Consider the following 26427-nt stretch of genomic DNA (forward strand, 5'->3'; position numbering starts at 1 on the left):
CTTCTCCCCAAGAGGAAGGCTGAGATTTTTAGCTGTAGGACTTCCCTGTAAAAGGAGCAGAGAGACATGGCTAAATTCCCATGTATTGTTTTGTGGAAACACTACTAATTATGGCTCCCATTACAAGCATGTCATTTCTGTGTGATCTAGACAGAAATTGATGCATTTGGTGGGAAGCAGCCAATGCTTTATTCTGGGGATAATACACAGGCTTTAGGTTTTGATCCCTGTTGATAGAGGTCCTTGAACTTTGCAGAATCAGTAGGATGCTTATTTAGTTCCCTGGTTTCTCAAAAGGACTTTATTTTTAATTTTCTTTTTCTCAGCTTCTTCCTGCCAGGTTCCCTTTGCTATTCCCCAAGCAATGCTCAAAATATTTACACGCTATGCCAAATTAAATGAGAGTGAACTCAAAGCTCCGTGCCTGTGTGAAGATTTGGAGGGGCAAGATTCAGCAGGGACTAAGCATGCTTTCAAGAAGCTATGTAAGATACGGCTTCAAAAGGACCTTCAGCCCAACCTCACTTACATTACTTTGTATGGGAACCTTTCTCCTCTATGTCTTCCCTTCCCCTGAACAGAAATGAATGCGTTTTTAAATAGCGAAGCATTCCTGTAGCTTCCTTTCAAGTCCCCGAGGTATTGTTGGCTGTGGGAACCTCCCTATATAGCTCCTGTGGAACTAGGAGCTTGGAGCATAGCCATGACACTTCCATGTAAGAAAGCACACATGCTCTGTGCAAAACTTCACTGATGTTGGTAGACTGGATGGAAAAGCCAATTTTTATCCTATAGATTCACTGCTTTTGTAAATGACAACCTACACCGACTTTTCTTACCTGGGGGCTGAAAGTGGAATTGCTGTTAAGTTTCAACTGCATATGAGACTTCTTTAGGTCTGGAGGCTGTTCTCTCTGGTCCTTTGATGCGTGGCCTGATAAAGTGTACTATATGCTGATGACCTCTATGAAGAGGAGCTGTGAAGAACAGGTCTTTCTACCTGTCAGAAGGTAGGTCTGTTGCATTCAGGACTGCTTTGGTACTTTGTAGTCTGAAGCAGCTATTTCTTTCTTTTCCTTACACCAGCGTGGGTTGGTGGGTTGATTCAGAAAGTTCAAGTGCTCCTGGATTTACTGGCATCATTTCTAAAACTGTTTACAGTGCTGAAACTGAGAAGTCAGCTGGGGAGACAGGCTTTGCTGCGGGCACAGGGCCTGCTCAGTGGCCCGCTTACTCTGCCCTTGGCCAGCAGTTGCCACAGCCTATGTAGATACGCAAGGAGGACTTGCTTCCAGGGAATATAAACTGTGGACGTCTGGCCTTTCTTCTGGAAGAGCAATCTGACAACTGTCATTCAAAGCTCTCAGCACTGGCAACTCACAGTTTAGTTTGCAAATAGTATACCTCCAAGAAGGTGGTGCTTCTGTTTGTTTCTTTCTTTCTTTCTTTCTTTCTTTTTCCTTGGAGAACAGTCATTTCGGGAATACCTGATATTTTCTGGAATACTCAAAAAATATGATTCAGAAACAAATTTCAGTAATGAATAACTGCAGTGGTAACACAGGGCAGATGTTTGAGGCTTTTTCAATAGCATAGAAATTGCTTTATGAAACAGATTTTGTCCAAAGTGTTTTAAGTGCTTGTCCGTGTAAACGATGAGAGCAAGGTAAAAGCACCTCAGGTTCTTAAAAAGGCTGAAGTGTGCAAGCTCATACAATTACTGCTCTAAAATGTCTGTGGTGCCCTTCTTCCCTCTCAATTCATTTCCATTAAAAAAAAAAAAAAAAAGCAAAAGTGGATAAAGGAAAGAAATAGAAGACCTTAGAAATTGGTCTTGGACTGAGATTAAACATAAAATTTGTCTTGAAGGGAGATCTTAGTGATTGAGAAAAAGTTACAGTATTTTAGTACTAAGTTGAGTATTTTTTGAGTATTTCTTCTGTACTTCTTTTTGTGAACTCAGTAAGAGTCAAATGGACAGAAGAGGTCAGCATGTGTTAAGAAGGTTGATTTCAGTGCAGATTGAGATTTCCCATGTTCTTCCACAGTGTGCTGAATTTGGTAAAAATCAAGTGGTTACTGTACTTTTCTTAATGAAACAATAGCTTACTGTGCCAAATACTTCTACATATGTTTAGATATATTCCATTCCCGGTCAAACAAGAAGAGGAGATACTTCCCTAAAAGAAGACCTACAAATACCAGGATCTGTGCAAAAATGAAGAGGCTGGACACCACTGTAATAAGCACTCTTGGTTTCTTGTGGTACTATGGCAAGAAAATGCCCAGGAAAGGCACTTACTGTAAATTAACTACAATACTCTATAATACTCTGCCTTATAAATAAGTACAGTTGAGGATGGTATGTCTTTTGCCTAAATCATCTGGTGATGCTGGCCACTGGAGCTGTGTCCTCTCCTCTGCTCAAAGGTGTTCTGTGTGCCACTGGGTAGGGGTTATTGAATCAGATTTTTTGAAGAATTTTGTTTCCATTTAGAAGTAGAAATAGGTAGCTGCCTTGTTCTGGACTTTTGTTCTTTTGATTTCACAGTGTGTTTTTTGTTGTTGTTTTGGTTTTTTGATTTTGTTTTTTTCTGTCTAATTTAACTCCACAAGATGTTTCGCCACATCTGTAGTTTGGAAGTTACTACAGTCAGTTTTCCTATGAGGAATAAACTTGATTCCTGATGTCTAAACCCTCCTGCATAAATTTCCTAGATGTTCTCAGTGAAGGATTCACTATTTGTGAATAAGAAAGAGGGAGTAGTGCAAATTCTGAGAACTTCACTGAAACCCTAACCATTTTTGATACTGAATGTGAAAGGCACATGGTATACTACCAGCATTGTGTCCAGCACTCTAGTAATGTGCAGAGTCCACCTCTGCTTTCCACCTTACAGTGTTTCCAATCTTCTTTTGAAGAAAAAAAAAAACAAAACACAACAAACAACCCACTCAAAAGTGGTGAAGTTGCACAAAAGATTTTGCTGTTGCTAGAAAAGGAAGGATAGAGAGAAACGCACTTCAGTTTGGTTCATCCAAGCCAGTGCTTTCAAGTTTGTTTGGTTGTTCTTAAACAAGCTTCAGAAAGTTTGTCGTTGCCCCATGGTTAGACACGTAGCCTGTTGCTTTGTGTCCCTGTAGCTGTTCTGAGTGTGTTATTGCCAGCTGAATAATGTCATATTTAACATTTTTTGGAGATTTTGGGCAAAGTACAAAAGGGATCTGTCATGCCTTGTTTTTCCTTCTTTTCTTCCCAAAGCATCTGGCTTGCCATGGTGATGGAAAAGGTTGGTACATGGAAAATTCTGAGACCAACTGTCAAGAACAATAATTGTTTGAGATAGTGAAAAACAGTTTCAAGGTATTGTAAAGAGCTGGGGGAAGCTTTCTGGGAAGGGAATTGAAACCAGCCAAAGAGAAGTCTGGACTATTAAATTAATTAGCCTGTCATGAGGTTTTTGAAAGCAAAGATGGAGCTGTATTAGCATGTTGGCTTCATGGGCAAGTGAGAGCTGGCTGGAGCCTGCTCATCTGCATGTAGTTTGGGGATGAATTAAAGTCTTAGAGCCCATGGGTTTTGTTGAAAAATGACATTTTGAAAGAGGCAAGTTGGCTGCTAGGAGTCGGAATCACAGCAGAGCCAAAATAAGCTTCATATTTCTTAACCCCTGTGTTACAGTGAACTCCGGATTTTCCCAGAAGATGTGAAAATGCAGATGGACTGAGCGTTGTGAGCTGCCAGGTTTTAGTGAGAAGGGGAGAAGGAAAATAAACTACAGTTGTCCATTATGTAATACAGGTATGAAAAATACAGTTACTCAGACATGATAATGTGTATAAGGAAAAGGAGAAGGCAGCTATAGAATAAGGAAAAGAGCTAGAGACCTGAGTAAACTGAAGATTCAAGCTATGACTTCAGTGTTTGGCAGAAGTCAGAAGAATAAATAAAGTACTGTGATGGTAGGGGGTTGGGGAAAAGAAAAGCGTCAAGAGTAGCATAAGCAGCAAGTCTAGAGCTAGCGTGCTGTGCATTTTGTTAGTAGGCATCAAGTGGAATTTGTGGGAAAGATAGATAACAGCAAAAGAAACTATGGGGTCTGAATGAAGGCAACCAAAAGATTTGCTATGCTCCAGTCATTTTTGTACTCTGCTGTGAATCGGATGCAGCTCCACAGGACACTAAGGAAGAATGCTCAGAGACATAATGCTAGGAGAGAATTAGGCCTTCTTTTTATTAGAAAAGATGCAAATTGTGATGCAAAAAAAATGTGATTTATGTGATTCTGAGTTTATGGGAAGCTGGAATCAAGGCCTGAGAAGCTAGCAAATTAAAAAGGCCAAAGGAGAAACAAAACTGGATCGAAGGGACTGCTTTTTGTGTCGTGATTAAAAAATGATCATTAAGAAGGATGAACCTATTGAAGTTAGGTAGTACAATTTTCAGCAGCTTGTTGCCAACAATGCTCATGTTCTACTTTGTGTATGTGTGAATAGGAGTTTAGGAGCCTAAACACCACAAGATTTGGGGTTTTGAAGAAATGCAGCGTGGTAACCAGCTCCAGGCAGGTCAAGCTAGAAGGGTACCAGGTTTCCAGCTCTCCTGCGTTCCAGTCAGTTCCGACTGACCCCTTCAGGTGGCAAATGGTTTTACACGTTATTTCTAGGAGCTCTTCTGAGCTTTTGTCAAGTTCTGCCTCGGGGTTACTGGGGGATAATGGCAACACAGCAAAGAGGGCTGAAGGATGTTAAGCATGTATCTGGATACAGTGCTAATTGGAAAGCTGGGGAAGGATATAGTGCACAGCCTTTCAGGGTCTCCTGTTTCATAAGGTTTTTGCCTCTTCCCTCAGTAAACTTGAGAGACACCAATTTTTTTTTTTTTTTTAATAATAATTTTGTCTTTCCATATTGGTGTTATTTGATGAGGGGATGTATAGTTCCAGCTGTAGAAAGAACACTGGCATTCAGATGAAATCGTTGTAGGCATGAAAAGCCTGTGCAGACCAAAAATTGAAATAATTGCAATCTTCCATCTTCTGTTTAAAAAATAAATAAATGTTTGTTTACAACACAGGACTTCAAGTAAAGCATGCCTGATATCTACCTTCAGAGTTCTTAAAACTGCTTGTGAAAGTTTCTCCCTCACACATAATCTTGGACCTTTAAGTAAAGCTCCTGAAGCTGTGCCAACAGGCCCTTCATTGCAATTTTGTGAATGCTTCTGATCTTCAGAAGCATTGAATTCAGAAATTCTGCTGGGATAATACTGGGTCATTGTAACACAGGGATAAAATTGAGTTTAAAGTTGTCTTCATACAAAAGTATTTGGGTGAGTTGTAAAACAACAACAAAAATAAAGGAAAAAACATGGCTAAAACTCTTACAATGGGGAAAACCTTGTAAACTTATTGGGTAAATTGTCCATGCAGCATATACAAGTGAATACTACATGTTATGCATTGTGTATGTACAACAGCTGTTTATGTGTTAGAAATATATTTAAAATAAGGATTTTTAAAACTTAGATCTAAGCAAAATTTATTTCCCATTTGCTTTTACTGATAGCTGTGTCTAAACCTCATGCTTACTGTTGGAAATACCAAACTTTGCTATCCTAGAGCAGTTCTAGGTTTATTAAATTACACAATTAGAGGAAAAACAAACAAACAAACAAAAAAACATGGGGAGAAAATCTGTAGCTAAGATTTTGGAAAAGTTGGAGGTCATTTTGCCTTGTGTCAGAGCCATGCAAGCTGTAATACGCTTGTCAGTTAAACTGGTTCAGGGTTGTTTACCCATTCTGGGCACCCAGCCAGCCTAACTTACAAAACTGCAATTATCATGATTGCTAGGAATAGTTCCACTTCTTGCCTTGGATTTCTTGTGCCTTGCTCCTTTTCTTCTTCAAGGAAGTCTTAAATTTTCCTGTCAGTTCTGAGGAGACCCTGGTTTCCCCCTTAGGGGTTCCCACGGAGACGCAGTTACAGGCTATCCAGCCCTGACAAATGCAGTCCTTCCACAGAGGGAGCAGCGAGCAACAGCCTCGCTTCTGGGGGCTGAATCCCTGCTGGCCCCAGGCAAGAAAGCCAGGTCTTGCTGCAGGAGACCCACAGCCTTCAGGTTTTTTATGGTTTTACACAATCTCTGAATCTTTCTCACAGGCTGAGGTGCTTTGGCATTTGCCTTGTCCTCTATTATGTCCTCCACACCCATTTCTGTGGCAATTCCAGCAGTGGTTTCGTGCACGTGTTGAAGTAATTTTCTGTGTCCCTTATCAAACCACAAACCGAAAAGAAAGAACTAGTACCAGGTGCTGGCTACCCAGCAGCTTTTGGGCTGCAAGTACGGTGAGGTTGGAAGGCCCTTAGGATAATGCAGTGTTATATCAGTGCTTCTGTCGGGTTCTTAGAAGACTCCACCTCCTCCCATGTGTGTGCCTTGGTTGGCTGTTTTGGCTGGACAAAGACGTGAAGCAGCTGGGCGTTAGTTATCAGGGAGAACATGTTGGAAGGGGCAGTTTCACGTTGCTGGTATGAGCTGGGGTTGTGGCTGCCTTAATGAGAAAGCCTGCGAGCTGGTGATAGTGTGTTTAGTGGGGAAAGTCATCAAGTCTGTAGCAAAGTTGTACTCTTGATGGTTTATCATCAGTGATTTGCAGTGTCAAGTATGGCAGCATTCGAGGCACTGTGCACAGACACCTTCATGCCGTGTTTTGAGTAGAGCTCCTGTTGTACTTATAGGAGAAACAGGTGTAAAAGAGCCTTATTCTCAGTTGTCATTCTTGCAAGGGAACTACCTCTCTTTTTGTGCATTACTTTTTATTTATTTATTTTTTGTACATTCTGGACGTGTTCTTATTCTCCATTGTCCGTGTAAAGAGTTCCAGTTTGTGATGAGGCAGTGGTCTGAGCAAATCCAACACTTACCTTGCTTGTGCCTTGTACTACTGGGTACTGTGTCTTCAGCGATAACACATTTCCAGAGAGTGTGCTGTAGATCCTTGCCATTAGCACTGAAGCTCTTCTCAAGCACAGTTCCTCTTCATTGGCATGAACTTAAAGGAGCACCAGGAATGTCAGAGACAGGGAAATCATGGTGGAATGTCAAGTTATTGGGAATTACTGGCCAGAAATTTTCCTTCAGGGCACTTCCTGGGTTCAAGCCAATTTCTTGGAGTACAAAACTCTGCTGAGGACTTCTAAGGTCTCTGAACCTAAAGTTCTCTGTTTGTCTTTTCCTAGAAATTGGCAAAATTATTATTACTTTTTTTTTTTCTCTTTCTTCCTCAGCTAATCAACCTGTCTTGGGGAACTTCTGGAAATTTTTTATATGGCTTATTTGTTACATTATATATGTATAATGTTATGGACTGCGGTATTATTTGCTTGTTTATTTTTGAAAGTTCAGCAATGAAATTTGCTTTGCTTCATAGAAATTGTTGTCAAAACCTGACTTTTGTCTTCCCCTGGATGTACGGACATACTTAATCTATATCTAGAATTGGATTTTCTGTGTCAGCATAAAGGAATGTGTAATTCCTTCATAAACACTCCAAAATGAAAGTGTGACTTCAGTTATTCTTAGATGCGGTGCAATGCTGACTTTACAGCTGCTTCTGGGGATGCTACAGCTCAGCTCTTGAGATCACAAAGTTCAGTCTGCAGACTCCTATTTTGACATGACTAGTCACGAGGCCTACAAAGCAAGCAAAAACAAAAACAAACCTCTTGTGGACATGGTTGCTTTCCTTTGCTTTCTTATTTTGTCTTATTTTGATCCTCTTGATTCAAGTGCTTGTCTCGTTCAGAAGCTCCCAGCATGACATTCTTGTTAATTTTGTTAACTGCTATTTAGAATCAAAAAATTATTTCAGAACCTATGTTCAGGACTTGCCACATTTCTAGCTCTAATTCCCGCTGCTCTTTCTGAGTGTAGAGCCCAGTGAGAGGGCTGGAGAGAAGGAAGGAAAAAAATGTGGACATGTGTGCCTTGTGACATTTGAACATAGTGTGCTTCTATGACATAGCAGTCCTGTGCCACAGCAGACCTTACTGAAACCAACGTGGAAAGAAAACTTACTTATTTTGTCATTTTTACATCATGGAGTGCAAGCACGGTTTCTGTAGATGTGTGTGTTTTAGTTATTCCTGGCTTAACAATTTTTTTTATTATGTTTTTTAAATAATAGTGTTTGACTAAAGATTCCCATCCAACCTGACAAGGTAAGTGAATTTCAAATACATTAGAAGTGTGAGGAGCAGCATCTGCATTTCACAGAAGTTGCTACTGGCAGTGGCCAGTTGGCTTAGCACATGGCTGGAGCGATGCTGAGGTGTGTGAGTGCCTGCTCCCACTGAGAAGGATGGTACTGTGAATTCGGTGAAATATTAATTGATAAGGAAGAGGCAGGGATGCTAAGCAAGACTTTGAAGAGTATTTATATTCTGGGCTTTGTCTAACGATCATGACATTTTGCTGGAGATGGAAGTATAGGGTCATAATGAATGAGTCTCAGAAAGAAGCATTTAGGAAATACTGTTTTATTATAGCATTGTTAATTGACTTCTCACCTTGCAGTGTTATATTGTCTTTCTATAGTGTGTTTGGTAAGTTATATCCAGAGGATATACACAGCAGATTGTGTGAGCTGTTAGGTCCAATTTAACATATTTTACTGTCTTCTTCAGTAGCCAGTGTGGCTGCATTTCAGTATGACTGCCAGAAGCATTGCAGCTTGATTGATTAAGGCAGACCTCAGGGAAGAAAAAGGCAAAATTTTTAGAAGCTGCTGAGGTTAAAGCAATTCTTCAGGTATTATAAAAGGCATGTGTATTTGTTTTGTTTAAGTATTTCAATCCTGTTTATCCTTGAAGAAACAAATAAGACTTTTTCTTTAGGCTTTTTACTAGAGTAAAAGATGATCCCCGTCTTATCCAAAACACACAAGTCACTCTGTGTTCAGCTCTGTTCTGGGTGATTTGGTACCTTTGAGCACAAGATGTTGGGTTCTTAAAAGATTAAAGCATGTAGTATTGCAGAGCCTGATGATCCTTCAGCTCTAGCCATAAAGATCATTTGTGGATGATGTTTGTATCATTGGAAAATAAATACAAGTTTATTTTAGTTTTGTTTTCCCCACAGAAACACAGAACAGTTGAAGCTGGAAGAGACCTCTGGAGGTCGTTTGGTCCAACTCCCCTGCCCAAGCAGGGCCACCTGGAGCTGGTTGTCCAGGAGGCTTCTGAAGATCTCAACTCTCTCCAGGCAACCTGGGTCACTGCTCAGTCAACCTGACATTGGAAAAAGCGTTCCCTGATGTTCAGATGGACCCTCCTATGTTTGTGCTTACAGCCTCTTGCCCTGTCACAGGACACCACTGAAAAGAGCCTGGCTTCATCTTCTGGATACCCTCCATTCAGGTATTGCTATACATTGATGAATTCACCCCTTGGAGCCTTCTCTTTTCTCTGTTATCCCTCAAGCAGATATGAGGGTGGTTGAAGTCTCCCGTGAGGACCAGAGACTGCAAATGTGAGGCTTGTCTGCATGAGTTTAGCTGTAGGTACTGATAACGTACTCTACACTGATGGATTGAACAGGTAAATGTTCACCTGGCCTTTCTCTCCTCTAACATTAGGACTTAAGAAAGTATAACTGCTATTCCTTTATTTCTTCATGCTGCTGTTTTAAATACTTCCCTGCTCTGTCTTGGTGGTTACCAGTTTCCCTTATTTGTTTTATTTTTCCCTGTGCAGGAGGGCTAAGGAGAACCAACAGGACTCTGTCACCATCACCTCATTTCATATTGCACTTCAGAATCTTTACATGTCAAACTGCTCTACATCCTGGTAATGCCTCACAATGTTCTTTTTTTTTTTTTCTTTATTTCCCTGCTTGTGTTTGAAAGTCTGGTGTATGACAATCCACCAGTCATGTTCCTCAAGAGTAAGAAAAAAAAATGCGGAGACCTGTAACTGAAGTATTCTCTAGAGAAATGTGAGCAGCTCTTCAGAACAGGTATATGACATGGTGATCTTACGCCATACAGGGGCTCTCATCCTGATGGCTACAGCTTCCTTTGGAAAGGAAAATTTACCTGTGTGCAGTCTTCAGTGTAACAGCACTCATGCTGCGTGATCTAACATTGCCAACTCAGCCTCTGATATAGCACTGTAAGACTGCCTGAGTGTTGACAGCTGCTGGCAGTTCCTTAGCATGGAAATTCATAAGGCTAACTGTAATTGAGTTGAGAGATATCACCTTCCTCCCACTCTCATCCAAGGTGTACTTGTCAAAGCCCAGATGAACACGAAGTACTTCAACTTCCCACCAACAAGCCAGGTAGATTATTGGCTCGATTCATTGAAGAGCATCTCTCCCATCCACTCAGCCAGAAATGTTTTGTTTATGGCCCTGTTCCCTAGATGTCTGCAGTCCTATTTTTCCCCACTGTTTGGATAAAGTATGAAATAATGGAGCTATAACTGCTTGCTTTTGCACTGATGTATTTCAACACCTTTTTCAATTGCTTTCAAGTAAGCCTAGCTTCAACAAAAGGATCTCACCTAAAAAGGTGATTAAATTCTTCTGCTTTTTTTTCAGAACAATAATGGTGCGGTTTCTGGAGCACAGAGAAGTACCCTTTAGCAACATCAGCAATCCAGTGAAGGACTTCTTGAAGGAAACTGCTTGAAATCCAGGCTTTAGGCAAATGAGTAACGTGGAACAAAGAAAAGACCTCGAGGTAAGTTCAGCTTTTGAAATTAGCCCCAAATACCTTTTGTTGTAGGTTAACTTATCTAGAGCTAAAACCTTGCTGTAGTTTCTGTTTTCCCCAAAGTAACAAATCAAGAGAAGGTGTGACAGGTGGCTTTCCTACAGTTCCAAGTACATTCAAATCATGTCTTTCTGGTACTGTTTCCTGACCAGGAGAAAAGTAACTTTATTTAATTCCAAAAATAAATATGATTGTAATGGAACTTTTTGTGCAGTAAGCATACACAAAGGCCTGCCCAGTTCAATTGCCAGTACTTAACCCTTTGCTGCTTCTACTGCCTGTGATAGTACCTACTTCAGGAGAACTAGAATGTCCCAGAGAGATTCATAGACTGTACTATTAAGGTTCCTGTCATACTTTGATATTTCAGCACCAACACTGATAGTTGCTTTCTCACTTGTCTCTAGTGAATTCTGAATTCCTTACAGAGCAGATTGTGTAATACAGTAAAGCACTTACAGTAGCAGACAGTCTTGACAGGAGCTTTAGGGGTCAAGACTGAGCCAGGTTAAAGCTAACTCAAGTTCCTATTCCAGTACCATCTTTCCAAATTCTACTAGCCATTGGCTAGATGTCTGACACCCAAGCAGGTTTTGTAATTTGTCTTTGTGCCTGAAGGGTGTAAAAAAAACAAACCAAAACAAAAAAAACACAAAAACACCATATGGAAGTTCTCTCAGACATTCAGAAAGATATCATTTCTATGTTCTTAGCACCTGGGTCCAACAACCTGTGAGGCTCCAAAATTTCCTAGAACAAGTTGTTCACACCCCAGTACCTCAGTACCAGAATCAGCATAGAAAAGGCATCTTAAAGTGCAACTGCTTTTGTGAAGTTGCAACTCCAAAGTGCCTTAGAAGGTAATGCTGGTTTCAGCAGTCTTTCCACCCTTGTCCTTGGGCCCAGTAAATCCCTTGTGGCTGCAGCTGCATTTAAGGATCAGAAGCTAAATCTGATTCTTCAGGCTGATTTACCTATGCAGTATTGCAAGCTTGTGTAGAACAATACAAGCATCAGCAGTGAAACAGGCTAAACAAAGACCTGACTTCTGTGAAGAAAAGCACTGAAAACACTAATTTTAAAAGGTCTTGAGTCACTTTATATGATCTCATGATTGATTGATTGCTATTAGAAGGCCATCATTTTGCTGTCTTTTATTCTGTTATGGTTTTCTAAAAACTAAACTAGCCTTAATGTTGTTCCATTCAAATATATGGTCCTCAGTTGTGTGGGTTGGAGGACTTTAATTTTAGCTGCTGTCAAAAAAAAAAAAGTTCTGTGTTACTTATTAGATATTTGATAGAAAATCTTCACAGTGTTGCCACTTTTCCTCACAAGTGCTTTTTTTTTTTTTTTTTTTTTTTTTTTCCCCTGAAGTGTTTGGAAATCTGTAAACTCTTCAAAAATCATCATTAATAGAATTCAAGCCCTGTAAGAAGAGGCAGCCATGGAAGATTCACATACCTGCAATTATTGGAGGTATCTCTTGTGGATTGATAGTGCAGCAATTCAGATGTGAGGGGAATGTGAAAAACAGGTACACTGCATTTTACTTCAGTACCTGATGCCTACCTTGCTGGATGGGCCTCTCCTGTTGGGTAAGATGTTCAGTTTACATTGCTTCCACATATTTATCTTAGAGACACTAAAATAAAAAAACTACCCTGTTTACTCCCTATATGACCTCTTCAGTACAAATGCCTTAGCAAGGTATTACTAAGATTTACTATTTCTGCTGAATGCTTCTGATCTTAAATGAAAACATCCTCAGAACCTCCACAGGTACGTTGTGCATATCAGTAACAATTGCACACTGAGGATATTTCCTGACCTGTACCTAAGAGAACTGGACAGAACTTTCCTATAGAAATGATATCTCTATAGTCTGATATATAAAAAAGTATGTCATTAATGAATGACAGCATATTTTTAATAGCGTAAAGTTAGTTACTGGTTCTAATATAAAGGTAGGGCAATTGCGCAGTGACACAGCTATGTAGCTGTGGCAATGACTATACAAATTGGTCTGAAGTAAGGACTTTTTCTCGTTTATTCACAGCTTAATATGCAAATTGAGTCATAGTAACAGCCTGACTGAAAGTAACAACACAAAATGAAGCAAATGGAATTATTTTTTTCATTTGAATTGCCTACATGTTCAACTGATATAATTCTTCTAAATATTTCCAGATCTAGCTGGCTGTTTCAGTGAAATTTATTCATGGTTAAGAATAGCATACATAATCCTCAAGCTGAAATAGATGCAATCTATGCCCAAATTCTTCTTCAAGCTGCCAGAAAAGGGATGTGAATAACAACTTGAGTCAAACTCAAAAAGGTTTAACATTACAGAACTTTGTGTAATGTATCTTTCTTTCTCCCTTTCAATATAATCAAATTCAGGTAGGGAATCCTCACTTGCTTTACCACAGAATTATTGCGAAAATGATACATTCTTAAGAGATATGAAAGAGTATTCAGTAATTTTTTTGCAAACTGTAACAAAAAAATTAAGAATCAAATGACTTACTGAATGTTGTCTTCCTATCAACCTTATCTAAGAGAAAATATCTATATAGTTTAAAACAAATTAATTTTCAACATTTCAATGGAAACTGTTAAGAGCTTATATACATTTGACAGATTAAAACCTTAATATTGAAGTCTCTAATTTGCAACATTTATGCATCTCTTTCTTTAAAATCAGAACTGTCTTTGAAAAATACAACTATATAAGAACCGCATTTAAAATGTGTTAAGAAATATTAGTTTTATTTAACCAGTTTTCACAGCTGAATATTTATTCTATAAAAACTTTACAGATTGTACAGTTTATATATAGTTTAAACTACTAGAACAAAAAAGTAGGTCCCACAGATGCAAAAATACTGTACCAATCCAAGGTAAAGGCAGATTTACACACTGTACAGCTCTCCACTGGGAAGGGGAGGTGGGTCAGTTCCAAGTTAAAAACTTCAAAACTGTACAAAAATAAGGTTTGATTTCTTTTTCATTCTTCATAATACATTCATTAAGATTGCAAGCACAGATACCCAAGTAATAATAGATATCTGCAGTCAGGAATCAATAACCACTCCTGAAAGGAATGCAAAATAGGTCTATTTACACAGGGCACTCTTTTACACCATACTGTATATAGTGTATATTTAAAATAATAAAAAAGCATAGACAAAGAACATTAAACATCTAATATAAGGTAGTTTTTTTTAAAGTTTTTTTTTTTTACTTAATAGTGTGCCAAAAGAATTTTAACTTATTAAATAATATATTCTAAGTGAACCTAAAATTTATGAACATAAAATGCATTTTTGGTGTAATACATCAATTAAACCAGCAAATAGGAAAAAAAAGTATATAAAGTAGTATTCTCACCCAGCAACATAAGCACTTATGTAGTTATTAAAAAAAAAAAAAAAAGAAAAAACAGAGGCTATTAAAAAAAACACTAAACTAACTTATAACTTAGGATATTCATACATAGATATTCAGTGATTCACTAATACTGCAAAACAAGCTTTTTTTGTCTTTTTTTCCTTCCCCCTCCACTTCCCCTCATTCCCCTTCCCCAAGAGACAGTGGTTTCTTCATGCTGTCTGGGTAAGAATTAAATGTATTCCTGCCACCTTCTTCCCACCCCTCTATACCTCCCCCCAGAAAAAAAGCACAGAGTGTTTTCTTAGCATTAATCCTGAGCACACTCTCTTTTGGGGGATTTTTGTGATTTAATCTTTCTGGAGTTCAATTCTGAAAAAATTTAGAGTGTTCCATTAGTTGAGGTATGTCAACCTTCTTCTGAGACAATGCTTTACATCTGAGCTGATTTGTTGGGCAGTGAAAGTAAGGGCTGGCTAATACCCGTTTCAGTTCTGTATTCTAATGAAAAAAGAAAAGCGTTATTCCAGACTTCCCTGCCACACAGAAAATAAATGCAACACCATTCACTTTTTAATCCATTCTCTATTTGATACAGTACTAGCCAAAGATAACAAAAACTATAGCCTTTAAAGAGATGTTTGGTAGTGCACTCTATCATTTTTTAGCTTCTTGTGTGTGTGTGTCTACATACACACTCTCACACATTATATATATATACTTATATATAAAAAGTTTATATATATATATGCACACACATTATGTATGTGCATATATACATGTAACAATCAGGGAGAAAGGAGTTTTGTTCAAATTTAAGTGATACAGTACTTTTAAACCCCTTGACAATAAAAGGTGGGGGAAGTTCCACTGCTGTTCCCAAGCTGAGCAAGGGGTGAGTTTATATAGGATTTTAAATGGGCATATGCTGTTTGCCCTGATGTCCAAGAAATACAATTCCAGTGTCAATGGGCATCTCATCAGAACTCATCAATTTTCCTCTGCAGGTATTTTAACATTGAGTCCATCCCTTGTGCTGAGCCCCAGATTTTCTTCAAAACTTCACACTCCTTTTCATTTGCTTGTTCCAAGTCCACCTTCATGATATTACGTACTAAAGCTTTGGATTCTTCAAGTACCTAGGTGAATAGAGAAGAGAGTTTGTTCAGTATTACAGGAGAACAGAGCAACTTGTGTGCTCACAGTTTTTTTTTTTTTTTTTTACAAAGCCTAAAATTTAATCTTTTATCACTTATCAATCTTTTCATATACTATAACCCTATGGATTCTTGCTCAGTCATACACAGTTTCCTTTACCTTATACCAACACAACTTAATAAAGCACAAAAATACAAGCCATTATGAAAATAATAACCATAAATACGCATACATATACGTGGTTTTATACTGGTAAGTAGAGAAAACGCCAACTCCACTTTGGTGAAGGCCAACTATAAAACTAGTAACCAAAACTGCTCTAATAACCAGGCATACATTGACGCTTAAATAATAGTATCTAAAATAGACCAAAAAAAAGTCTTAAGTTTGCTTCTTCACTTAGAAGACTATTATTCTGTTTCAAAGTCTAGCATTTCTAATGCACAGAACAGTTGATTTGTACTTTCTCTTCCCATAAAAAAGCATCAAATTTTGGTAGTTCCAGCTGTCATGCAACTGCCATTAGCACACAAAACCATGAATGCCTATGCATCATTGGTAAAATTGTAAGTTCAGCCTAATGACAAAGGCTGCATTTTTCTATGTTTACAAATATTTCTTTAAGTTACCAATTTCCTTATTAATTTAAATCACAACTTAAGATACCATTTCTATTCAATTCTCAGGGCAACTGTTTCTTATGTTAATTAGGGTAAGCTGGATTTATATGCCATACCATTTATACTTAAATTAAACACAAAGTATATTTTTAAGGAGTCCAATGTTATGTTATGTTCTTAACCACAATATATTAACGCATACGATAAAGAGAAGTCAGATACCTTTAAAAAAAAAAAAAAACACAAAACAAGATATGTTCAAATGTTAAAAGGCATTAATATTTCTAAAATGTGGTCCTCATGTCATGAAACTTTTTTTTAAGGAGAACATGATGATATAAGTCTAATAATAGATTAATTTTAATTTATCTAATTATAAAAAGCCTTATTGTTAGAAAATAAAGGGCACTTACAACTGAATTACATGCGACAAGTTCTTTAATTCGAACCATTACTTCTTGTGTGAATGTTCCTGGCCAAAACACTTGAGAGACGAGTCCTTTGGCACAAGCTTCCTGCGCAGTCAACTTCCTCCCACTGAACAACATTTCATTGGCCTGAAGGGATAAAAAGTTACTTCTGGTATGAAATGTAATGAGACAAAACTCTTTAAAAGAAAAATGCTCAAAACAAATAAGGAAAATGCCTGCACTATTTTTGAAGTACTTCGATTATGGCTCTTCCAACTTTTAATTATTAAAGACAAAGACTTGCCTACAGATGATCTGGTCAATGCTGTTGACTATACTACTTCAATAGTTATAAAAATACAGACGCCTATGATTCGGCATGAAAAGCGTAAACATCTTTTGTCATTTCCTAGTCATGAGTGTTGATAAGCTCCAGCTTTCTTGGAGTATTTCAGAGTTGATTAACTATATATGTAAGAATATGTTACAATGCCTGACAGGCCTGTAAAGTGATACTGAAGTCACTTGCCTTTTAGTTGTAGCAACTAAATCCTTCCTAAAAAGTCTACATTATCTGTAAGTTAGAGAGATAAGCCAGTTTTGGTAGTAGACCTCCTGGGAACCGACAGTCTTGGAAGGAACACAAAGTTAAATATTTTGCAGCTTTTTTTTTTTTTTCTTTCAATAATGAATATTTTTGAAGTCTAATTATATGGTTTATTTTGAGCCCATCTCAAATGTCTCCAGCACCATAGTATTTCATTTATGATGCAGCATTTGAAATAGCTGGCTCATCTTAAGAGTTCAACGTACAAAACCCACTTAAGTGAACAGGATATAATCCAATTTCTGTTCAAATTCATTGAAAATATTCCCATTTATTTAGAAGTTCAATAGTGAACTGAAATTCTTTCTAAATAGCAGCCTTACTAAAAACCAAAACCAACCAACCAAAAAAAAAGAAAAAAGAAAAAACCCACCCACCTATTTAAGACCTTACACACAGTTTAAAAGCATTAATAAAAGGTATGGAATAGAGTAATACATTGTATGCAGTTATCTCTAGGTCTGTAAATTGTTTTGATTTGCAATCACACTCTTCACTATTTAACAGCTTCCCTGTTAAAATATCACCCTGCAACCATTTATGCTTATGCTTTAATTCTACCTTTTTTGACATTACATAAACACCTAAACTTTTTGTTTGCCTTGGCATTCGCACAGAAAGAGCCAGTGAAGGATTAAAAACTCAGAGCAATTGTCAACCTTGAAAAATCAGTTTTACTGTTTTTTTAAATGACTGACTGACATTGAAAATATGATAAAGCTATCAGTGGACACTTGGAATATGGGGAATGAGGCTGTTACAGAAATCTAAGCACTCAGCTGTCCTATTACGTGCCCCTTTGTAATGAAATACAAAACCTGCATTCTAGTGGCAGTTTGGTTACTGACTCCTAGTCCATTAGAGGCTTGTATAAAGAGGTTGTTTTTTTAGGATTTTTAAAAGTAACATTTATTACATCTTCCATAACTTAATATGGAGAATTGTGATTCCCATTTATTATTATTATTTAAAAGTCAAACCAAAGGCATAAGTTATATATCCCTGTAGTTATACTTTCTCTGAAAGGTTCCAGCAAACAGAAGTATCACAACTATGTCTTCTACTTTTCCAAATTATTTATGAATGATACTGACTTGAAACACTAGCCAAAGATCAGTGATCTATACAAGTTAGACTGAAAAATAAGAATAGATTTTCCTACGGAAATTGAGAAAAAAAATCCAAAATAATTTCAAAAGATACTTGGTATTGATGATCAAAACATGAAGTCAACCTATTGGGGGTTAGGAAACTCAGAAATTTTAAGTTCGCTGGTGAGTTATATTTTCTTCACAAGCATCTTTGGTAATGAGGTTAAAAAAATTAATGCTATAAAACCTTTTTTTTTTTTCCTAAGACTCATTTCTCCTGAATGTGAAAACAACAAACACTAGTGGTGCAGTTATCTGATTTCTGCAAGCTGTAATGCAGCGTTAGCAGAAAACCTTACATGAAATGAGCACTCCCATTAGTGTTTTCAGCTGACAGATTTTGAAGGGGAATGTTTCACTTTTAATCTACATACAGCGTATGCCGGAGACCCACTACTAAACAAGTTTTAGAGGGCATGATTAGATGACTATCTGTGGTGAGATTTAACACATTTGTTGCTTACTTTCCAAGAAATATAATACAGCAATAGAAATGAAGATGATAAAAATAATTAATATCACATTCTCATTACCAACTCTTATTTTCTATTTAGTTTGTCTTTCTCCTTCCACTGTGAAATCCTCATGCTTCACTAGGACACCCACTGGTCTCAGTTTCCCTCTTTTACAGCAAGTGCCTTGAGGCTCATGTGCAACCTCCCATGCAAGCCCACAGGCCCTTGCTGCCACGAAGCACCTCAGCTCTCCCATGCTCCCACTACAGTTGAGAGGCAGCTGGTCTCTACAGTGCTCAAGATCCTGGCTCTGATGTAAACTATACACACTAGGAAACGTGAATCCCTCATGACTGACAGAAAAGCTTAAGTCATACTGCCACACATGCTAAAGACTGACACAAAAACCCAGCATGTGAAACTTGATCACACAGCTCCTATGCTTTATGGCCAGGACCAAAAAAAAAACAACAAAAAAAACCACACACAGCAAGAGCTCCACAGCACATACGCATTAACACAGCTCCCAAAACAGCCTGCACAATCTCTATTATAGATTACTTTCAGAACTCAAAAGCAAAGTTTAAGAATCCTTCTGAGATTCCTGGTATTCCCAGTATAGAGTCAGTTTTGAATCCTGAGGTCTGGGCTTTAAATTTCCCGCAGTAATGAACTTTATGTCAAACATGTTCTGTGAAAAAAAAGCTCCATGACAGACTGCTCAACAACCAAGATTGACTCAGTCAGGAAAGGTATTTCCAACAAGCTTGCCACTGAACATTTCTACATAGTTGCTGCTTATAAGAACACACTGAAACTGACTTAAAGCATGGGACTTTCTCTAATACATTTATAGGTAGCACTGGAAGCTTTACATATAAGTCTTTAACAATGAGAGCACTCACAAAGGCGCATGAAAGAGTATGCTAGGGAAGAGCTTCTTGTGTTTTCATACAAATTCTGAAGAAAGCAAAAGTAACAACCACAAATCTCTAAAGGACAGGGATGGATGGAACGGATGGATGAATGGATGAATGAATGGATGGATGGCCAAATAAAAAGGGAAAGGAACAATCAGTAGTTTGTAGCACACTAAGATATTAAAGACACTCTTACAACTATTAATCTGTTTCAATTACCTTCTTCAATTACCTTGTCTTCTATACTAAATCTAGACATCACACAATTAGTTTTAAGATCTGTTCAAACTGATGCTTTTAATATATCAAAATCGTATTTTTAAATCAATAAATGCCTATAGGGAAAAACTGGATTTTATTATAAACTATTATTTAGGAACAAACACATAGCTGCAAGCACTTGTTTCATACTGTTACTATTCAGTTTCAATTAGAATGGGATGTAGGTCTCAGCTTTCAAGGAATGCAGCATAAAAATAGTAAACAACATTAAAATAATGTAGGTAAGAGATTTTTAAATAGCTTTTTTGTTACATTTAATTCTTTCATCTAATTGGAAAGTGAGAAAAAAGAGAAACTTAAATAACATGTGGCTTATAGCTTCAGCAACAATGCAAAGCATAACCAGTTACTTCAACCCAGAATTACTGTAAATACAGAGTACAAAACTAAAACAAATCACAAGGATGATTTGGACTGAGCATTACCTGCATAACATGCTCATATTAAGTATCAGAAGAGGTCTACAAAGAAGGGAAGTTCAACACAACTTCTTGAGCATAATGGGTGCATGAAAGCTGAACTGACTATTTTGCAAACTAGCACGAGACTGCTGATAGCTGGCGGTACAGGGCCTGCTATGTAAGTGCAAACCAGCCCGCTCTCTGCTGCGCTCCTTGATGCTGTACTGAGTGCAGGACACTGGTGGCTGGGCCTCACAAGGCACCAGCAGGGAACAAGTATCCAGGCATGCATCTTCCCCTTCTTCCACTGTCAGGGCTGAAGGGGGCCCAGGACGTGGGATTAGGTCCCACGCCTTCTGGTTTGTGCACTCACTTGTAAACTAAGTTGTAACAGCATGGAGCTGAGTAAGTACTGGTTTCTCATGAAAGATTCTCAGGAGAGAAAGAAAAATAAAAGACAGCACAGCAAAGGTTAAAAGGTCTTGAAATCACTCTGGATAAATTTTCACAATGGCATTGTGAGGCTGTCGTCCCCTACCCTGCAAGCTACTTACAGAAGCCAGGCCCATTATCCGGGGGAATGTAAGGGATGAACATCCATCTGGACTTTGTCCAAAAGTAGTGTACGGTGTCTGAAACCAAGCCTTCTCATTAGCCCAAACCACATCACACAGAGGCAATATAGATGCTCCAAGTCCAATGGCTGGGCCATTTACTGCTACAATAATAGGTTTCTTAAACTGAATAAAAGTATTCACAAAATTCCTGAAGAGGAAAAAAAACAAACATGCACTCATATTAAAAGCAAAATATGGCAGTCCTTGAGAACTCAGTAGTAATTCATCTCTGCAGTAATGTCATTTTCAAAACCAACCTGGTAATAGCCTGCCCTGACATGACTTGGGAAGAGCAGTGCATGTTGTCTACCTAGACCTCAGAGAGGCTTTCATTGGTGCCTCCATAAAACCCTCATAAGGAAGCTGATGGAGTATGGACTCAATGAGCAGATGGTGAGGTGGACTGGAAACTGGCTGAATGACTGGGCCCAGCAGGTGGTGATCAGTGGAACAAAGTCTGCTTGGAGGTCAGTTACCAGTGGTGTATCCTGGGAGTGCGTACTTAGTCCAGTCCGTTCAGCATCTTCATTCATGATCTGGACAGTGGGTTTAGCATAACCTCAGCAATTTTGTTGACGACAAAAAACTGGGAGGAGCAGCTGGTATGCTAAAATGTTATGCTGCCATCCAGAGGAACCTCTACAGGCTGGAGAAATGGGCTGACGGGAGCCTCTCAAATGGAAGTGCCAAGTCCTACACCTGAGAAACAGCCCCAGGCACTGGTGTATACTGGGGGGCAACCAGAAGAAAAGCAGCCTGGCAGGAAAGGACCTGGTGGCCCTGGTGGACACCAGGTCGAGCACTTGCCTTGTGGCAAAGGAGGCTAATGGTATCATGTACTGTGTGAGGAGGAGCTTCACCAGCAGGTCAAGGGAGGTGATCCATCCCCCTTGCTCAGCACTGGGATATTGTGCTCTGTTCTGTGCTCCACAGTAAAAGAGAGACGTGGGTATACATGACAGGGTCCAACGGAGGGCCACAAACCTGATTAAGGGACTGCAGCAAATCTATGAGGAAAGGCTGAGAGCTGGGACTGTTGAGCCTGGAGAAGAGAAGGCTTGCGGTGGGGTGGATCTTATTGATATGTACAAACACCTGAAGGGAGGGTGCAAAGAGGACAGAGCCAGACTATTCTCAGTGGTGCTCAGCACCAGGACAAGAAGCCATGGGTATGAACTAAAACACAGGAGGTACCATCCAACCATCAGGGAACACTTCTTTACTGGCAGTGTGACTGAGCACAGGCACAGATTACCAGTGAGGTTATGGAGTTTCCTTCCTTGATACAGAAGCATTTGTGGTATATTCCTGTGCCTGTATGGATACTTAAGTGTTTCTCTGCTCTGAAACACTAAATATCTTTGAGATATTCTTAGTAAAAATACAGACATGAAACATGGATGGGAGAATTTCAGCACTTCAAAAGAAAGATGCTGACATTTCTTAGCTAACAGCTATCACATATAATGATAAAATTGTACATGTTTAGTGCAAGTACATGACTCTTAAATTCTGAGGTCTGTATAGAATACATTGTACATCATACAGTTGAGTCAGCACCTGTGAAGCAATCCTGTGCTCTGAACGACAGGTGAATTTTCATTTTAGTTTTAGATGCTGAATGTAGGGTTCTTACTTAAAAAAAAAAAAAAAAAAAGGATTTACTCATAATTTTAAAGTTCAGAGACATATTGGTAACTACTGAACGTAGGTCTCTGAAGGAGTGTTAGTATTCTGGAAACGTGCAAGAGCTATTCCAAGATCTCAAGCCTTCAAAAGCAGAGTGTTCAAATTATAATCTGCTTCCTTGTACTTATCCATACATTTCTTCTGTAAACATTCTTCTAGTTCGTAGTAGCTCAGCTCATTTTATTTAAACATTAGGTTTGGAACCTAGCACTGGGATGATGTTCACTACTATTAGTCTAATTCTGTGAAATATCCATCATTCCACTGCTCTGTAGGCACTGTATCTTTACTCATTCAGTGCACATCTTTTGTCTTGTGTGTTAAATTAGTTTTCCAGAAACTCCATGGCTGTTTAAGTCTTTTAAAATTGGTTTCAACTGGAGAAATATTATCATAATGCCAGTTTTCATAGTAAAATTTTAATGGTATAAATAGTGATGCATGAAATGACAACCCAAATAGAAATGGCCAGGGCGCATGAAGAAGTGCTGCACACTTATCACATAGCAGGTGAACATCTGAGGTCTTGTTGAATTAGAGACTTTTGAAATAGAAAAGATAAAGCAAGCCAGACTACACAATGAAAAATACCCATTCAGATGATTGAAGATAGCTTTACATACCTAATAGCTTCTGCCATCTTAGTGCTTTCCTTTTTTCTATCATCTGTTAAGCGTCGTATAAAATAAATAAAATCAAGACCACAGCAGAAAATGCTACCAACTGCACTAAACAGCACGAGTTTACTGTCATCTGCAGCTGCTGTGTTCAGTGCACTTTGGACTTCCTTCATTACCTGAAAAATCAAAAAATCATTAGAATCCTTTCATTATATCATTAAAAAGTAGCATACTGTTCTTTCCCCTCCACCATGAGAGATCGCAGTCTTCTACATCCTTAATTTTCCTCAGGATCCATTCAACCACGATATTAGAAAAGTTAATTTCTTTTCGTTATTCAAATATTAGAAAGTAAAACAGAAACAAAACAAAAACCAAGTGACCAAAAAAACCCACCCCAAACCAAAAAACCCCACCAGTATTAGAAGCTTTACATTTTGGAATTACATTACATTAGAAGCTTACCATGTAATTACGGTAAGATAACGAAAACATTAAGAAAAGATCTATTAGATGTTATCTGTAACTACAGAATTCATTCAGCATTTCTGTAATTTGGACAGCAGATGGCATATGCAACCAGTTCAGAAAAAAAGAAACTTAATTCAGGCTAAAGTTTGTTTCAAGTTACACTTGACAAATTGCCACACTTATTATAAAAGACAATCCATCAAAATATTCAGATAACGTAGCTAAATAAATTCATCAGAATTATACTAGAATTCAGTTGGATGTATAATATCTTACAAACAAAAAATCTAAGTGCCATTTTGCATAAGCTCGTACCTGAATAAATGGCACAAATAAGGCAAATAAGAGATTTATAATTCTTCCTGTACCCTTACCCCCCAAAATCAGAATTGTTCTGACCTCTGGATTTAGTGAATTATTTTCCGATGATTTTGTTGATAGCAAAATGTGTGTGAATCCATCTTGTTTCCTAACAACAATGTCTCTGTACCGGTATGCGCTCTCCGTTTGTCGCACACTGAAACGTAGCCTTTTATCAAAAGGTTGATCTCTCCTGTCATCAATAAACCTCCGTTTGCTGGCTGTCACTCCTGTTACAGAAGTCTGTATATTGGTTGTACCATTGGCTGCTAATGCTTCCATAAAGGTGGATGTACCTGTAAAATAGTTTAAACAGTAACCTTCCATTAATAACATCTTAATTAGTTCAGCAGTTCCAAGATCCCTATTAGCATGAAAACATGCTAGTCATTATTAAGAACACACATAAATATGAAACTCCCATGGAAGTCAATGCAACATTACAGAAATATACACAGTGCACAGAGCAAAAGTAAAGTGGTAAAGGGATCCAGGCAAATGAATTGTATGTTTGTGAGAAAAGAAGCAAAGCAGACCAAGAAATAAATTTCCTTTTAGAAAGGAGGGAAAAGTTTCCTAAATGTTCCTAATACCAACACGCTTCAGTAGGTTTCTACTTGTTTAAAAAAAAAAAAATTTAAAAAAATCACACAATATACTAATGCTCTACTTATTCATTTTCCAACATTTTTAAGTGGTCCGACAGCATCAAGATCACAAAAAGAAAGCAAATGTCTTTTGTTTCAAAAACCACAAAAAGTAATGAATGGAAGAAAATGACACTTGCAGCAAGTCAGATAAAGATCTTGATTGACAAGATCATATAAAGCATGGTAGTCTTTAAAGGAAGACAAAAATAAAGACTATATTGCTTTGGGAAGGAATCAAAACCCATGCAGTGATGGATATTTTAATGGATTCATAGACAATGAGATATTTCTCAAGTCTAAACAATTTTGCTATTAAAACTGGCAAATAGAGGATAGAGCATTATGTCTTTCTGGTCCTTTTCCCAGTAACTTAAATAGACAGAATTTGAAGGAATGCAAGTAAACAGGCCATTCTTCATAACACAGAAGGGACAGGTTTTTCTATAATCCACATTAGAGACATAATATCAAAAAATTAGCATTCATAAGAGAAAGTAAGAGAACATCTTGGATCTATTATCCATCTGTATGTTAAACTTTTAATGTAAACTATCCATAAAGTTTGTCAGATCAAAGTAATCGAGTGTGCATGAGGAATGGAATTAAAAATGTTGGAAAAATGCATCACAGGCCAAGATACAGGAGGTTTGAAAGTCTTTTGCTGAAAACAGAAGCCTAAGTCTACGTTAAAATCTTCTGGATACCTTCAGTCCTTATCTCATAGATATTCCAGAACATCATGCATAAAATGTCTTTTAAAAAGCAGAGTTAAAACACATTTAATTAGCCACCTATTTACATGTCACTGGTGGATCTTGCTTCATTCTTCATTAACTTTCTGAAGAAGATAGATTTGGAACATTCTAATATGTGATACTATAATTACCTCTTTTTATTTTTTTTGTTTCTACAAGATACTTGAACCACTTGTTGGACCAGTGAAGGTGTTAAAAGACTCACCTAAATAATTTGAGTCTCCACATTTTGACTATATTCAAAAGTTGCTTAATTTTACCCGTATGAAGTGCGATATATAATCTTAAGACTACTGAAATTAAACTTTAGAACACTGTACATTTTTCTATCTGTATTACAGAAAATGCTTTCAACTATAAGTTTTAATTTTAGAAGTTTCTAAATAAATACACCTGATTGTAATTGTTCTAATTAATTAGGTAGGTTGCCTGCCAAAGAAGCTATGAAATAAGGTTTTATTTTACTTTTTGAAATCTTTTTTGTCATATGAGTAATTTAATTCTCTTACCACAACACTTTTTGTAAGGATAGACAATTAAGATTTTTCAATTGTTTAAAGTGAAAGGAGTAAGAAGCTGAATTCAGCTTGCAATCATCCTTAGAGAGAATAGATGTGAACAAAAGGAAACAGAAAAAAAAATATTTTATAATATCACAGAAGATTCATGTTTATTCCTGAATTTTCACGTCTTATCAAATTGCCTTTTTTAATTTTAGCAGAATAAAAAAAAAAAAATTAATGCAGACCAAATGTAAAATTGATGAGGGATGCTTTAGATACCTTACCCTTATAAGCTACACTGTATGGATTACACCCCTTTAAAAGGATTCCCTTCAAAGGGAATTTGCAGGAGCAACACTGCTGCCCCACGTTTCTTTAGGAAACTGAGATGAAATCGCATCACTATCCACAACGGTTTGTTTTTCCATATGAGCATTATATTAATACAACTGAAATATCATCTAATTTCTAAACTTTGATATAAGATCTTCTTGCTTCTGTCCTAGCCGTCATGAAAAAAGTGGAGAACCCAGAGAGCACAATAGACTAGACTAAGCCAAAAAAAAAGGCAAACCACCACCACCA

General features: G+C 37.7%; 2 protein-coding genes across 2 annotated transcripts in view; one reads left to right on the top strand and one right to left on the bottom strand.

The window, feature by feature from the left end:
• RPP40 (ribonuclease P/MRP subunit p40) overlaps positions 1–12205 on the top strand; it is a gene marked incomplete at its 5' end in the record, with an annotated part of 30334 nt that extends 18129 nt beyond the window's left edge. Inside the window, 4 exons of the transcript XR_014618188.1 lie at positions 9145–9422; positions 9759–9851; positions 10606–10747; positions 12158–12205. The remainder of the gene's footprint in view (positions 1–9144; positions 9423–9758; positions 9852–10605; positions 10748–12157) is intronic.
• Positions 12206–14456: 2251 nt separating this feature from the next.
• The window catches only part of CDYL (chromodomain Y like), a 104508-nt gene continuing 92537 nt past the window's right edge, over positions 14457–26427 (bottom strand). Inside the window, exons 3-7 of the mRNA XM_084282808.1 lie at positions 23974–24230; positions 23107–23279; positions 20732–20942; positions 16365–16508; positions 14457–15312 (exon numbers count right to left, since the gene is read on the bottom strand). Of these exons, the coding sequence (XP_084138934.1) occupies positions 15154–15312; positions 16365–16508; positions 20732–20942; positions 23107–23279; positions 23974–24230 (944 nt within the window). The 3' untranslated portion in view covers positions 14457–15153. The remainder of the gene's footprint in view (positions 15313–16364; positions 16509–20731; positions 20943–23106; positions 23280–23973; positions 24231–26427) is intronic.

The sequence above is a fragment of the Netta rufina genome (assembly GCF_964035555.1).
Source record: "Netta rufina genome assembly, chromosome: 2".
In the NCBI taxonomy this organism is placed as follows: Eukaryota; Metazoa; Chordata; class Aves; order Anseriformes; family Anatidae; genus Netta; species Netta rufina.